Below are 15,250 nucleotides of genomic sequence, written 5' to 3'. Positions count from 1 at the left end.
AACCAAGCTTCAAAACAGCTGCACTAAAAATTAGTTCCACAACACTGAAGGATCCTGAACTCTGTCTCAGGGGAGTAATTAGCAATCCAGTGCAGAAATGCAAATCACCACATTTGGTTTAGTGTAGAAAATGTAATTTTATATTATTTTAATGTTTTAATGTGTTCTATGTGATCACTTATGTCAGTGCACAGCTCCCCTCTCACCAGAACTAGTTAACTGTGATTTATAGAGTCACTTTATACAAAATATTTTAAAAGCATGTTTGAATCAACAATACCTTCTTCCACTTCCCCTTCCTTTACTAGATTAATGCTGTTTTTGTATTCTCATTAAATCCATAACATAAATTAACTAGACATTCATCAACATCATAAAACTTGCAATCAAATGAACCTATTAAACTCTGCAAAAAAAAATTATGTGGACGAATCGAGGTTTAGTTCACTTGAGAAATTCAAAATCTTTAATATGGTTACATCAAAAGCTGAAATACATTGTTCAATTAAGCAATTATTCATCAATGAAAGCCCAAAAGAAACAGCAGATTGTTCTGTTCAAGAAAGGGTAAGAAAAGTTACAGAAAGTTTACTGGTTTCAGCAGATTATTGAAACATCAACAATAATACGCATTTCTCTTAAAATGTTAATCATAAAGGCACTGTTAGAAACGCAAACAACAGGAATTCTGCAGATGCTGGAAATTCAAGCAACACACATCAAAGTTGCTGGTGAATGCAGCAGGCCAGGCAGCATCTCTAGGAAGAGGTGCAGTCGACCTCTCGACCTGAAACGTCGACTGTACCTCTTCCTAGAGATGCTGCCTGGCCTGCTGCGTTCACCAGCAACTCTGATGTGAGACACTGTTAGAATCGTGTTTTGTGTTTTTCTCCAAATAGTAACTAAAGGTTATGTTTCTGTACTACGACACGAGAACTTGATACCAAAAGGAATAATTAAGGTTAATATCATAAACACACTCAAGAGTAAACTGCATAAGTATTTGAGAAAGAATGCATGATAATGAGATGAAGTGACTTGAGCTGCAGGAGGTGAGCGAATGGTTTGCTTCTGTGCTACAAATTGCGTTTAACATTTAACTGGTGTGATGGATATTCACTTCTTACCCAGTAAGGTCACCTTCTCTTGGTTGTTTGATAATCTTGCTTTCTAAACACAGCATCAGCCACTTGTAAAATCACAAACAGAGGTACTATAAGTAAGCACCCAAATAACAACTGTTAGCTGGTTGTAAAGCAAAGTCAGTTTTCAGTTCTTGACATATAAATGAGAAGTTACCATTAATCACCTTGAGGATAAAACAAGTATTGTCTAAAGACCAGCTTTGCAAATAAGCTTTGTGGATAGTAGATGTTTTGTCCAGGAGAAGTAAGGTTCAGCTCAAAACAACTGTTTTAATATTGCTCATGATGTAGTATTAATGGGTTGTTTCATACAGACAAGCGACTCTTAAGTTGCTGGGTTCAAGGAAGCTTGCAGAACAGATGGAGAATATTATTTGGCCTATCAATAACTATATGTATTTGTAGTTGGAAAGTTTTCTGTGCTCAAGGAAGTTAGCGTCACAGCTTTACAGCATTAATAGTAGGGAGTTGAAAAACTCTGTCTCCAAAATGGTTTTAGTCTGTTTGTGTTGAAAGGACATCTGCGGAAGTATGATATGCGTGTGAAGTCACCCAAGTAATAGGAAAAGGGTATAAGTTCAGGCTTATTAGGAGTGTTGAAAAAAGTCAAGATGAATGATAGGAAAACATGGTGAATAGAATCCAGTCCTCTAGCTTCGGTTTCTGTGACAGGCAACTTACCCGTCCACAATCATGGTATGTCTTCTTAGCTTATAGGATTGCACCCAAGTTTAAGAAATGCTTTGTGCTTTTTCAAAAAAAGTTTGTAATTGTGAAATAAATGTTTAAGATAGAAATGCTCTGTGTTTTAAATGTGTATTTAAAAATATGTGGAATTAAACATGTACCACTATAAATAAATGAATTGTATTTTAAGCGGCTTTGTAAACTGGAAGCATCTTCTCCTTGGTAGGGAAGGAGAACCCACTGCTCAAATAGTGGCTATTGGCAGCTAAAACTTGCCACAGAGAATAAACAGGGAAGTAAACTAGTTTTTGAAGATCAGGGGTAGTTAAGAGTATTATCTCCCTTTAGTGAGAATATTTGTGACTATTTATATCCAATAGGGTTTAAGATCTTTGAGCTTAAATCCTTTGTGGTCAGCAAACCCAATACCATCACAATAGCAAATAAAAGAAAATGTATTTTCTTATTGCACAGGATTTCATAAAAATATTATAATTTAAATAAGGCAAGAATATAACTCCAGTTTTGTGGGAGATGCTCCAAAACATCTGCATTTGACAATTTCAAGGACTACCATTAGGCCAGTATGGGCCAATGCCCAACTTCATTTTCAAGCTCCATACATTCCGGAAGACAAATTGGGCTACCCTTTCTCTTTTAATGTTCTTTTCTACAAGTTACTTCTCTGATGGATTGAGATCCTTTGACCTTTCCAGACTGGGAATACTGGACATTTTGGGGGAAAAAAAATCCTTTTATATTTACATTTTACCGCAAACTGAAGAAAAAGTAACCGGGGATAATTGAAGAAGAGTATTATACAATATGCAAGGAGATTACAGGGGTAGCAAAACAGACTACACATAACAGGAGTGACAACTTTAAACCAAGTGGACTGCAGCCAGCCATAAAGAAATCTGGTATAGGTAATGACACAATCATAGGATCGAATCATTGACATATTTGATGTTTCCCAAGATACAGAATTTAAACAAAGATGAATAATAGGATTAGTAAAGATGGAGCCAACAATCTCATTTATTTTAAGCCTGATAACGTTGGTGAGATTAAATAAAAGCTCACTCTCCAAGTGTATAATAAATTACATGGTTTACATCAGACACTACAAGGTTCAGTTTGCTGGTGCAATGTTTATTTAACAATACAGTAATATTGACGACTTGCTACTGCGTGTAAAACAATATCGACAGTGCGAATAATCCAACCAGCTTCACTACATTAATAGAAGCATATGCTTGGGAGAAGGATAAATGAGTTAGAAATTTTCAAGGACAATATTTCTAACTATACGTTGGTGATTACTATATGCTCAGGACCTTTGCATTTTCCAGAAGATTCCACCATGGTTGACAATATTAGCAACAAACAGATAAATACTGATTTTCCTGTGAGACACATATTAAATTGAGAAAACTGAAGGCCAAGAACAGAAGTGTGGTTGTATATATTCAACAAAAGAAAACTCAAAGTAGTAATTAAATGGCAGTAGGCTTGTGTTTTGTAAACCCAAAGCTTAGGAGAGGAGTGAGTGAAGTATTCTTTGGCAAAGGAAACTTAAAAGTTTGAGTAGTTGATGGTACTCATGGTTTTAAAAAAATATTTCTTCTTTTCTCTCCAAGATTCATGATTATAATTAACATGTTAGTCATTACCAATCATAAATTGTGTATCAGTTCTATCCCATCATATTTCCATCACGTATATACAAACGTTTGTACATGCAAAGTTACAGATTAAGTGTAGGCTGCTCGGCCCTTTGAGACTTTCAGCTAAGTCAATGAGGTTATGGCTGATTTGAATATAATCATAAATCTCAAAATAACCTTTTACTCCTTGCTTACTAGAAAACTATCAACAAATATTCTGTTCCCACCACCCTGTGAGGAAGAGATCTTCAGAGCACAGCAACCCTTGGAAAAAAAGTGTCTTCTTATTTTTAATCAGTGGCTACTATTTTTTAAGCTCTTCCACAAAAGGACACATCCTCTCCACATTCACTCAAATAAATCTTCTCTTACTTTCCTCACTTCCAAGGTCAATCAAATTGCTATTCAACAGTTCCAAACTTTAGTGGACACCAGTCCAGCCTGCTCAACTTCCTTTCATAAGACAACCTATCCATTATATTTATTTATATATATATTTATCTGCTGGCTTAAGTGTCCAACAATAATCAGCCAGCATTGATGGATTCCAGTTGCGCTGACACCGTTTCCCCAAGACCACAATGTCCTGGTGAAACCTTTCGCCATGCTTTTCACTGAGAGCACCAAGATTTGCACAGAAGAAGTCTAAATGGGAATGCAGAAAACGAATCTTTGGTGACATGTTGCACCTCTTGGTTTTGTATGCATGAAGCATGTTGTCAACAAGCTACATGTAGTTTGGTGTTCTATAGTTGCTAAGAAAAGTTTCAACAACATCCTTGAATGCCATCCATGCGATTTTCTCTGGTCCCACTAGAAGTTCTTCAAATTGCCTGTCATTGATGACCTGTTTGATTTGTGGACTAATGAAAAAATACCTTCCTTAATCTTGGAACCAGTTATTCTGGGAAACATCTGTCTCAAGTATCGAAATCCTTCATGGAAATTTATATCCTTTCTAAAACCTGTCCTGCCAAGCAGCATCCGCCCTGCCTCTGCAGGCCCAGACACGTCTGGTCAAGATAGAAAACTTTTCAGCTTACATTGTGGGCAACATTTTAATTGCCTTGAATTACGAATTGAAAGAACAAATACAGTTGATTTAAAATAAAGTGTATGATAGGGAAGTTTCATGGTGATTTTCATGATCAGCAGCATAAAATTCATACGATATACCAAAAAGTATTCAGGAAACAAAATCTTTTTGTTGTCCAGTGTTATCAAGGTATGTCTACTTTATACAACCTTAAGATTTGTCTCCTTACGGGCAGCTATAGCAGAATGAAACCCAGTAAAAACCCATTTAAAAAAAACCAAACACCCAATGTGCAGAAAAAACAAAACAAATTATACAAACAATATAAGTAAGTAAATAAAATTCAGAACTGAATTTCATGGAAGTAAATCACAGGCAGGAAGCCAGCTGATAGCGGAGTCTGCAGCCATAGAGCAGTGAGCCTCTAGCCCCAGCACCCTAAACTTCTCAATCTGGTCCAGCACTTAAATCATCCAAACTTGGAGTCATTCCTTGCTTTCACACCCAGGTCTCGCCGCTTCGATATACTCTCGGGGCCGAGCCCCACTGCCTCAATTCAGCCCATACACGACCATTCCAATTCGGCCCAACCTTTCCTCACTTTTGGCCGGCGCTCCACCTTGGTTCTGCCACATCAAATTGCCCCCAAAGCTGCTCCAGCAGCGGCCATATATTGACTCCAGCTCAGACTCCCGCACCTTGATTCAGCCCGGACATGCCACACTGCAACTGTCCTGCACCTTCCAGATTTCAGTTTACACCACAAAAATGCCAGATCGTGCAGGCGGTTCAACAGCTCAACTCCAGCAGGTAAGTTACAGGCTATTGTTTGCAGTGATCGTTTACAAGAAAAAGTTTCATTAATAAAGTATTTATTTTTTTCCCTCTGGCAAGTATTCGGTGACCTTCACCAACTCCATCTTAAATCAGATGTTTCTGTTTTTTCATCAACACCACGTGGGTTAAAGCTCTTCTTGAATCTGCTCCCTGACTTTTTAATCTTCATCTCTGTGCAATCCTTTTATTTTTGTCTGCACAACATGCTCTTTGTATATGTCCTATGTTGTTGCATTTTCTGCAATTTTCACCTTTAATCTACATTGGTCTGGTGTACGTGAGCCCCTGCCACAATGGTTAACACAATTTGCTTGGCCAGGCAGGTTTCTGTTTAGATCTTGCAATTTTGTTCATGCTCACTTTCATTCCTGACGCAACTCAATTGCATCTCTTACTGCTGTTTCCACTGATACAGCAATTTCAACTGCTCTTTCAAGTGTGATTTGTGCTTCAGTTAGATGTTTTTGAATGCTTTCTTGTAAGATTCCACAAACTAAGTGATCTCTCAGTGCATTCTCAGGGAAGTAGGTCAAAGTGAATTTATTATCAAAGTACATAATTATCACCATATACAATTCCGAGATTCAATTTCATACAGGCATACTCAATAAATCCATAATAGAATAATAACCATAATAGAACCAGTAAAAGACCGCACCAACTTGGGTGTGCAACTAGTGTGCAAAAGACAACAAACTGTGCAAATACAAAAAGAAACAAATAATAAATAAATAAGCAATGAATATTGAGGGCATGAGGTGAAGAGCCCTTGAAAGTAAGCCCATAGATTGTGAGAACATTTCAATGATGGGGCAAGTGAAGCTGAGTGAAGTTAACCCCTTTGGCTCAAGAGCCTGATGGTATAGGGTTAAGAACTGTTGCTGAACGTGGTGGTGTGAGTCCTGAGGCTCCTGTACCTTCATCCTGATGGCAGCAGTGAGAAGAGGGAATGACCTGAGTGACAATGTTCCCTCACCATGGATGCTGCCTTCCTATGACAACGCTCCATGTAGAAAGACTAGTCCTGACGAAGGGTCTAGGCCTGAAATGTTGACTGCACCTCTTCCTAGAGAAGCTGCCTGGCCTGCTGCGTTCACCAGCAACTTTTATGTGTGTTGCTTGAAATTCCAGCATCTGCAGAATTCCTGTTGTTAAGGTATGTGAGAGGTGGATTCAGTATATAAAGCAGCTGTTTGAGGATGATAGAGGGGAACCCCCAGATAATAAACACCCTAATTCTGGCTTACCTATTACCAAAGAAGAAATAACTACAGCAATGAAAGCATGAAACAGGGTAAAGCCCATGGACCTGATGAAATTTCAGTGGAAATGAAACAAGCCCTAGAAGATCTGGGCATAGATATTCTTTTTGAACTGTTTAATGCCATATACGAGTCTGGTGTATTGCCTGACAATCTCTTGAAATCAGTATTTATAACTCTGCGAAAAATTCATGGAACTATTGACTGTGAAAATTATAGAACAATCAGTCTTATGAGTCACATAATAAGGATTTTGTTGAGAATTGTTCTGAGTCGAATTAAAAACAAGTTAAGCCCAGAAACTTCTAAACTACAATATAGGTTTATTGAGGATAGAGGAACTAGGTACGCAATTTTCATACGAGTGCTTTCAGAAAGGGCAATTGAATATCAAAATGATTTACTGATTTCACTAAAGCATTCAACAAAGTGCAACATGAAAAATCATTTCAAATTCTCGCTAAACTAAACATTGACGGAAGGGACCAACAACTGCTTCAAAATTTATATTGGAACCAAACGACGGCAGTAAATATTGATGATAATATAAGCAGTTGAACTAAAATTCAAAGAGGAGTTAGACAGGGATGCGTTGCCTCACCGGAATTATTTAGTATCTATAGTGAAATGATTCTCGGAGAAACAGAATACCTAAATGGGATAAAAATCGGAGGTGTTAACTTCAACAATATAAGATATGCAAACGATACCACCCTAATAGCAAGTGCTGCAGAAGACCTACAAATCCTCCTAGACAAAGTAGTACAAACAAGTGCAGGTTTTGGTCTAACCGTCAACTGTAAAAAAAACCAAATGAATGGTAATATCAAAACAACAGGATACTCCCAACTGCCAATTGTACATCGGTAACCAAGAGATTGAATAAAAGAGCAGCTTTAATTATCTTGGTAGCTTTATATCACAAGATGCTAGAAGTAAAGTAGAAATAAAAAGAAGAATTGCCATTGCTAAAGCCAACTTCCAAAAAATGAAACCCATTTTTACCAACAGATACATTTGTATAACAACAAGGCTTAGGCTACTAAAATGTTACATCTGGTCAATCTCGCTGTATGCTTCTGAAACATGGACTATAACACCAGAACTCCAAAGAAACTTAGAAGCAACAGAAATGTGGTTTCTTAGAAGAATGCTGAAAATATCATATAGAGATAGGGTAACTAATGAGACAGTACCCCAACGTGCCCATACAAAAAGATCTTTAATGAGAACATTAAATGAGAAGAAACTTAAATTCCTGGGCCATGTCATCAGAAAGGGAGAAATAGAATGTCTTGCATTACAAGGCCGTATGCCTGGGAAACGCAGAAGAGGAAGGCAAAGAAGAAAATATATGGACACTGTGAAAGAACTAACAGATCTAAGTGTGTGAGATATAATTGACGCTGCATGGGATCATTCGATGTGGAAAAACCATGATTGCCCAAGCGTGTAACATGCAAGGCACATGAAGAAGAAGTACTCAGTAATACTGGTGTTCACTTTTCATAGGCTACTTCTTTTGCTTCAGATACTGCTCAATTTGTTCAGTATATATCATCCCGTTATCTGTTGTGCAATCAAACATGTCTATCTTTCCAATGTACCAGCCAATTCTGCTTTTTTAAAATTTATTATCGCCCAGTACTCACTGTTCATGAACCTGTGAATTTTGTCTGTTTTTTAACTTTAATTTGAACTTTTCTCTCCCCCTTCCAAAGAAACATGCGCTGCACTTTAAAAAAAACTTGAACATCTCTGTCTCCCCTCTCAAAGAAAAAAAACATGCTGCACATCAAACACAGGAGCTAGGATGAGTGTGTACTTAATTTTTTTTTAGTAGGTGCACCCGTAAAACATGGTGATGTAATGACATATGCCAGTCTTACATATACTGAATTGTAAAGAGTGCTTAATCATACAATATATTTACAAGATTACTCAAATATTCCTGAAATATTAAATACACCAGAGGTACAACATTGTGGGCTGAAGCGCCTGTACAGTGTTGTGCTGTTCTATGTTAATTAGGAAAGTGACCTAAAGAATGGTAGATGGATCTTAACTCAGAGAATTGATGCATCTTTGGAAGTTAAATCACGGCAAGGTTTGCATAATAAATGGCAGGCCCCTAGGGAGCGTTGTTGAACAGAGAGATTGGATTTTTCACCAACATCACGCAGATTATATTGGTACAAATACAGTTCCCTGAAAGTGGAGAAACAGATCAGCAAAGTGGTGAAGAAGAACTTGTCTTCATTGGATGGGGCATTAGTACAAGAATTGATACATCATGTTACAGCTGTAGAAGATGTTGGTGAGACCACACCTGGAATATTACATGCAGTTCTGGAACACCAAGAAAGAACGTGATTAAGCTAGAGAAGGAGCAGAAAAAATTTACATGGTCGAAGGCTTGAGATATGAGGAGAGACTGGATAGGCTAGATTGTTTTCCCTAGAGCAAAGGAGGCTGATTGGTAACATAAATAAATTGGATGGTCGCAGGTTTTTTTCCCCTCAGGGTAGGGAGGTCCAGAACTACAGGGCATAGGTTTAAGGGAAGACTTAAACGGAACCTGAGAGGATTTTTAAAATATGTAAACACAGAGACTGATGGGTACATCAAACAAGTTCCCAAAGGAAGTGGTATAGGTAGGTACAGTTACAGGTTCATTGATAGGGAAGGTTTAGAGGGATGTGGACCAAATCCAGGAAAATGGGACTGGCTCAGGAGGCACTTTGTTCAGCATGGGCATAATTCTTAACACTTTCATTCTAGCCTTCCATATACACTAGGACATCTAGACCTCCCCACATTTCAGAACTCTACAGTCTCTCTCAACTTAGATTATACACATAATTCTGCCCAAGTAGACAATTTTACATTTATCCACTTTATACTCCATTTGCCTGACCTTTACCCAATTCCTTAACTTTAACAATACTCTTTTGTAGCCTCACGTTCAATGAACTTTCCTGCCTATCATTAGGTCATCAACAAATTTAGCAACCATACTATCAGTTCCTTCAGTCAACTCCTTTTTCCCCAATAACTTGTAGAAAGCTGAAGCTCTAGCACCAACCCCCTCTGTAGCATTCACCCCATTATATTTGGATTAAGAAAAAAACCCATTTATGCCTATTCTCTGTTCACCAGCCAGTCTTCTATCCAAATCAACATGTTACCTTGTACATGATGAAGTTTTATTTTCCCACAACGATCTGGATGATAATGTGGTTAACTGGATCAGCAAATTCGCAGATGAGACCAAGATTGGGGATGTAGTGAACAGTGAGGAAGATGACCATGGCTTGCAGTAGGATCTGAACCAGCTGGAAAAATGGGCTGAGAAATGGCTGATGGAATTTAATGCAGACAAGTGCCAGGTGTTCAATAGGAGCAGCCAGGGTAGGTCTTACGCAGTGAACGGTAGGGCACTGAGGAGTGTGGTAGAACAAAGGGATTTGGAAATATAAGTCCATGATTCGTTGAAAGTGGCATCACAGGTAAATAGGGTCGTAAAGAAAGCTTTTGGCACATTGGTCTTCATAAATCTATCCAATGAGTACAGGAGATGGGATGTCATCTTGAAGTTGTACAAGACGTTGGTAGGGCCTAATTTGGAGTACAGGAGATGGGTGTGCATTTTTGATCACCTACCTACAGGAAGAATGGAAGGTTGAAAGAGTACAGAGAAAATTTAGAAGGATGTTGCTGGGTCTGGAGAATCTGAGTTATAAGGAAAGATTGAATAGGTTAGGACCTTATTATTTGGAACATAAAGGATTGAGATTTGATAGATGTATACAAAATTATGAGGGGTATAGATAGGGTAAATTCAAGCAGGCTTTTTCCGAGGTTAGGAGGGACAATAACTAGAGGTCATGGGTTAAGGATGAAATGTGAGGTTTGAAGGAAGCAGGGGAAACTTTATCATGCAGTTTGGTCATGAGAGTGTGGAACGAGCTGTCAGCATAAGTTGTACATGCAAGCTTGATTTCAACATTTTAAAAAAGTTTGGATAGATACATGGATAGTAGGGATATGGAGAGCTTTGGTCCAGGTGGAGGTTGATGGGAGAAGACAATTTAAATTGTTCAGCATGGACTATATGGGCCGAAGGGCTTGTTTCTGTGCTGTACTTTTCTCTGACTTTATGACTCACAATGACCTTTTCAAATGTCTTCTGGAAATTTAAGCGCATTTTATCCTCTGCTTTCCCCAATATCGTTTTCCATATCAATGCATGCCAATAACTTGTCAAACATGATTTCCGTTTGTAAAAACACATTGACCTTGCCTGATACATTGATTTGTATTCCTAACTGGCCCACTGAAATATCTTTAATAAAAATTTTTACATTTTCTCTATGACAGATGTTAAATTAACTGATCTATAGATTCCTGTTTTCCAATGTAATAGTTAAATTCATTGATACCTTTTGATCCAGCTTTAAGCACATCTGTATTTTACTCTTACCTGGTCTGTGCATATCTCTTTGCTTCCTCATCCTGCCGAGCAGTTACTTCAGCATGAAGAGCCTCCTCTAGTTGTTTTTGCAAATCCTCTAGTTCATGAATCCGCTTTTTCTGACGGTCTGCCTCCGCCTCCTTCAATTCCATCTCTGCTTGCATGTTGGCTCGAGCCTGAAGAAGAAACTGTGTAATTAAACATCTCAACTGGCAAAAGTTGTTCTGGGTTACTGGCCCACTTACTTTCAATTGAGATGCATTCCAAAATATAGCACCTGAGAGATGGGATGACAATTGCCCTTACTATAACAGTAATCTCAGTCCTGTTCCCAACACCGTTTACTCAAAACCACCAACACAAAATTGACCACTATTTCACTCAAACAAGTGTCTGGAAGGTTGGTGCAGGAGGTGAGAAAGTATCACATGGGGACTTTACTACGGCAAGGGCTGAGGAAGATGGAAGCATGTTGTCCAGCAGTATTTGCTATAATACTATATAATAATGCTTGGTGTTACAATACATGAAAAAATTGCTGCATTACCTGCAAATAAATTCATCTCATTCAACCCTACCTAAAATTTCAATCAACAATACTTATTTAAATTAAATATAATTTATCTGCAGGAGTAACTTGTTCTCCAACACTCCGAAAGAACATCCTTCCTGTTCCTTATGTCCTTTGAAGCACACTTTATTATTCATGTACATGGTGAGCACAACCTTGTCTTGGTTTGAAGTCTTGTGTGCCTCAGTGATCTGGAGAGCTATACTGGCTAGAGTCAGGGCTTTTCACTTTGGCACTTGGTAGGGTCACCCCCATGCCAAACAGGTCAAAGGGTAGAGGCCATACTAAGTGTGGTCCACCGGTCCTCCCAAGTTCGGAGGTTCAGCTTGGGCTGAATCCTGACTAGTAAGAACAAAATTGTTATGGAAACAGCAATGAAGAATCATTCTACATCTGACATTCCATCATGGCTTATTTAGTTTCCCTCTCAACGCCATTCTCCTACCTTCTCTGACACTCTTACTAATCAAAAACCTATTGACCTCCACATTCAATATACCCGATGGCTTGTCCTCTGCAACTATCTGTAACAATGACTTCTACAGATTCACCACCCTGTCTAAGGAAACTGTTTTCGAAAGGGATGTCCTCCCTTTCTGAGGTTGTGCCTTCTAGTCCTAGACTCTCCCTCTCCGCTTCCACTCTGTCTGGGATTTTCAATATTTTGATAGGTTTTAATGAAATCCCCCCCCCTCGTTCTTTTAAACTCCAGTGAGTACAGGCCCAGAACCATCAAATGCTTCACTCCTCATATGTTAACCCTTTCATTCCAGGGTTCATACTCGCGTATTTCCTCTCCAATTCCTTTCTTAGATACGAGGCCCAAAATTGCTCACAATACTCCAGTGCAGTCTGACTAATGCCTTATTAAACCCCATCTTTGCACTCTTGTTCATATATCTCATTCACAGGTCCTTCCATTCTGTGACTGGAATTCAATGAGACCTTTCTTCCCTTCAACCCATCATCTCTGCCACATCAACCCTTCTCCCACGGTGTCCTCCTCTGTCTCTAGACAGTATTTTGTCAATCAATATTTTCCAACTTTCTCACTACTACTAGCTCGCAGTTTTGAGGCAACGAAGCAATCTGAGGAATTTTCCACATTACAGGCACCACATGCATGCAATTTATTGTATTAGACATCTTTCTCAACTAAATTAAACAGAAATTGGGTGAAGAGACAAAAGCTGGAAAGAATGGAAGTATTCCTCACATTATGTAAAAATAAATGTCGTTCTTTACAGAAATATCAGAACAAAAATCCTCCAACAGAATAAAATGGGAACAAAAATAATGTAAATATACATCAGCTGGAAAAAAAAACAAAAATTATTAATGTAAAATAATCACCGTGGTTACATATAGTGGACATGTGATTAGGATCCCCAATGCAAACTGAAGACTTAGACCCAAGTAACAGGGTTTTCAACAAAGCTTTCTCCCCTTCAGTCACGTGCAATTGCCAATTGATAACACCTCACACCACCAGTGACCGGGTTCAGTTCCCCTGCTCTCTGTAAGGAGTTTGTACATTCTTCCCATGACCATGTGGGTTTCCTCTGGGTGCTCCAGTTTCCTCCCACAGTCCAAACACTTACCGGGCTGGGAGGTTAATTGGCCCTGTGATTAGGCTGGGGTGGAATCAGGGGTTGCTGGAAGGGCCAGAAGGACCTACTCCTCATTGTATCGCAATAAATAAATGGACCGTATTGGGCCCTAACCTGTTCAGCTTGTCGAAGCTGTATCTCCAGCGCCCTTTGCATTTCCTCGTGCTGCTGTTTCCTTCGCTGATTCTCCTCCTTAAGCAATGTTTCTGCCTGTCGCTGAGCCTGGAGTGGAGGATAAAATAATGTTTCAGGATATTAGTTTCAATACATTAGAAAGAACAAATAGTAAACTCTTTAAAATGCATCAAAGCACAGTAATCTTTATATAGTCTTTTTTTATTTGATGGCACTTAGTGCAGCTTAATATGTTAATCAATTTGCAAGTATCAACAATGTATTCCCACTTTGAGAGGGACAAGACAGTCAAGTGAGGGCTACAGGAGGAAGGAAAGCATTCATATGAGCAGTGGCATAAAGTGTAACTACTCCCAGGCCTTAATGAGGCACGTCAGTGTCTTTAGACAAAAGGCTGCACATAGGACAAGATAAAAAAATTTTAATGTTTGAATGGCGCTTTGAGGTGAAAATAAGCTTTCTGTTATTAAAACCATTTGGAGTGTTCACAATTAGATATTTCTTTTCTTATTTATAGTTCCAAATTGTTTTTAACAGAAAGGCAAAATCATACATCCTCCACCAATGGCAACCGCAGATCTATTCAATAAAAGTTTGATACTTCCCCCTCAACTTTCCCTCCAACTTCTTGAATTTTTGTCTACTGTAATAAAGCATGGATAATTTCCAGAGTCTCATTCAAATAACCGTACTTGTGAAGTCTGATATTGTCAGAAATCTACAATGAAAAAAAGCTGGAATTCATCCAGTATCCATGCTTAACCAATTTTTCTTCCAGAAATCCAGTCGCCACTAGTGCCAGTTGGACAGAGGTCAGCTCATTCAGCAATCAAACTTGTTTCCTTCCTGGTTTGTGAGGCTCACTGGGTAAGCTCTCTGAGCCAGTTTCTAACCCCAAACCCCCGTAATTAAACACCACAAAACGTACAAGTAAAAGTCTTCTGTGGCTGTTGTTCTTTCCACACACACACACACACACTCACAGATTTTTAAGCCTGCAAATCAGACCAAGAATTTCCAAGTCATTACAAATGGATCTTTGGAGTGCAGATAGGCACACAAATTGTACACAGATTTTTAAATATTGATTCTTTTAGCTTTTGCTTTTGTTAATTTAAAGACTGGTTCATTAGATGTACTGACACAATGACCATGGATATAACTTCCTTTCCAACAGAATTTGCCTAAGCAGTGCTTCTACGGTTTCAAGAGAAAATCTTAATCTTGGCAGTAATAAAGTCCCATTGTACCAACATACAGTATATTATTGATCAAATATCACACTTAAATTATTTATGGTACGTTAGGCATTGTAACTGCCATGTCAACCTTGTCTAGAAATTGTAATTGAAAAATAGTTTTATTCTTGCCCCTCATTGCAAAATTGTGTTCCCGTTGCTCTTTTCCATTACCTCCTTAAGTAATTCTAGTTCCTGCAACTTTCTTTCCTTTTCCTCCTGAAGCTGTTTAAGTCGCTGCAGCTCTTCCTCTTTTGCTGCCCTTCGCTTCTCTCGAAGCTCTCTTTGATCACGTCTTTTCTGTTTTAAGTCCTTGTGTAACGACTTCTTTCCCTCCGCTTGTAGCCGTATAGCTGTCTGAATAGCTGAAGGCAGCAATCAAGATAGATGAGACTGCATACAGTAATATCCTTAAGTTTAACAACATCTTTCTACCCAGACTTTCATCATTATTTTTCTCGAACGTTAACCATCTATCAATCCTTGCACCTGCTGGTAAATCCACACTTATTTTGGTGGCCTATATCACCACTGGTGAGCAATAAGGAAGGATCTAGTTTGGAGCCAAGACAAATGCTGTTTTTACTT

General features: G+C 38.6%; 1 protein-coding gene across 2 annotated transcripts in view; it reads right to left on the bottom strand.

Moving 5' to 3' along the window:
* LOC140209906 (differentially expressed in FDCP 6 homolog) overlaps positions 1 to 15,250 on the bottom strand; it is a 163,584-nt gene that overhangs the window by 11,495 nt on the left and 136,839 nt on the right. For both annotated transcript variants that reach the window (XM_072278565.1, XM_072278566.1), the window contains exons 7-9: positions 14,837 to 15,027; positions 13,404 to 13,511; positions 11,118 to 11,284 (exon numbers count right to left, since the gene is read on the bottom strand). In XM_072278565.1, coding sequence (XP_072134666.1) covers positions 11,118 to 11,284; positions 13,404 to 13,511; positions 14,837 to 15,027 — 466 coding nt within the window. The remainder of the gene's footprint in view (positions 1 to 11,117; positions 11,285 to 13,403; positions 13,512 to 14,836; positions 15,028 to 15,250) is intronic.

Source organism: Mobula birostris, chromosome 14 (genome assembly GCF_030028105.1).
Source record: "Mobula birostris isolate sMobBir1 chromosome 14, sMobBir1.hap1, whole genome shotgun sequence".
NCBI lineage: Eukaryota > Metazoa > Chordata > Chondrichthyes > Myliobatiformes > Myliobatidae > Mobula > Mobula birostris.
This window is presented reverse-complemented; position numbering and strand designations above follow the sequence as displayed.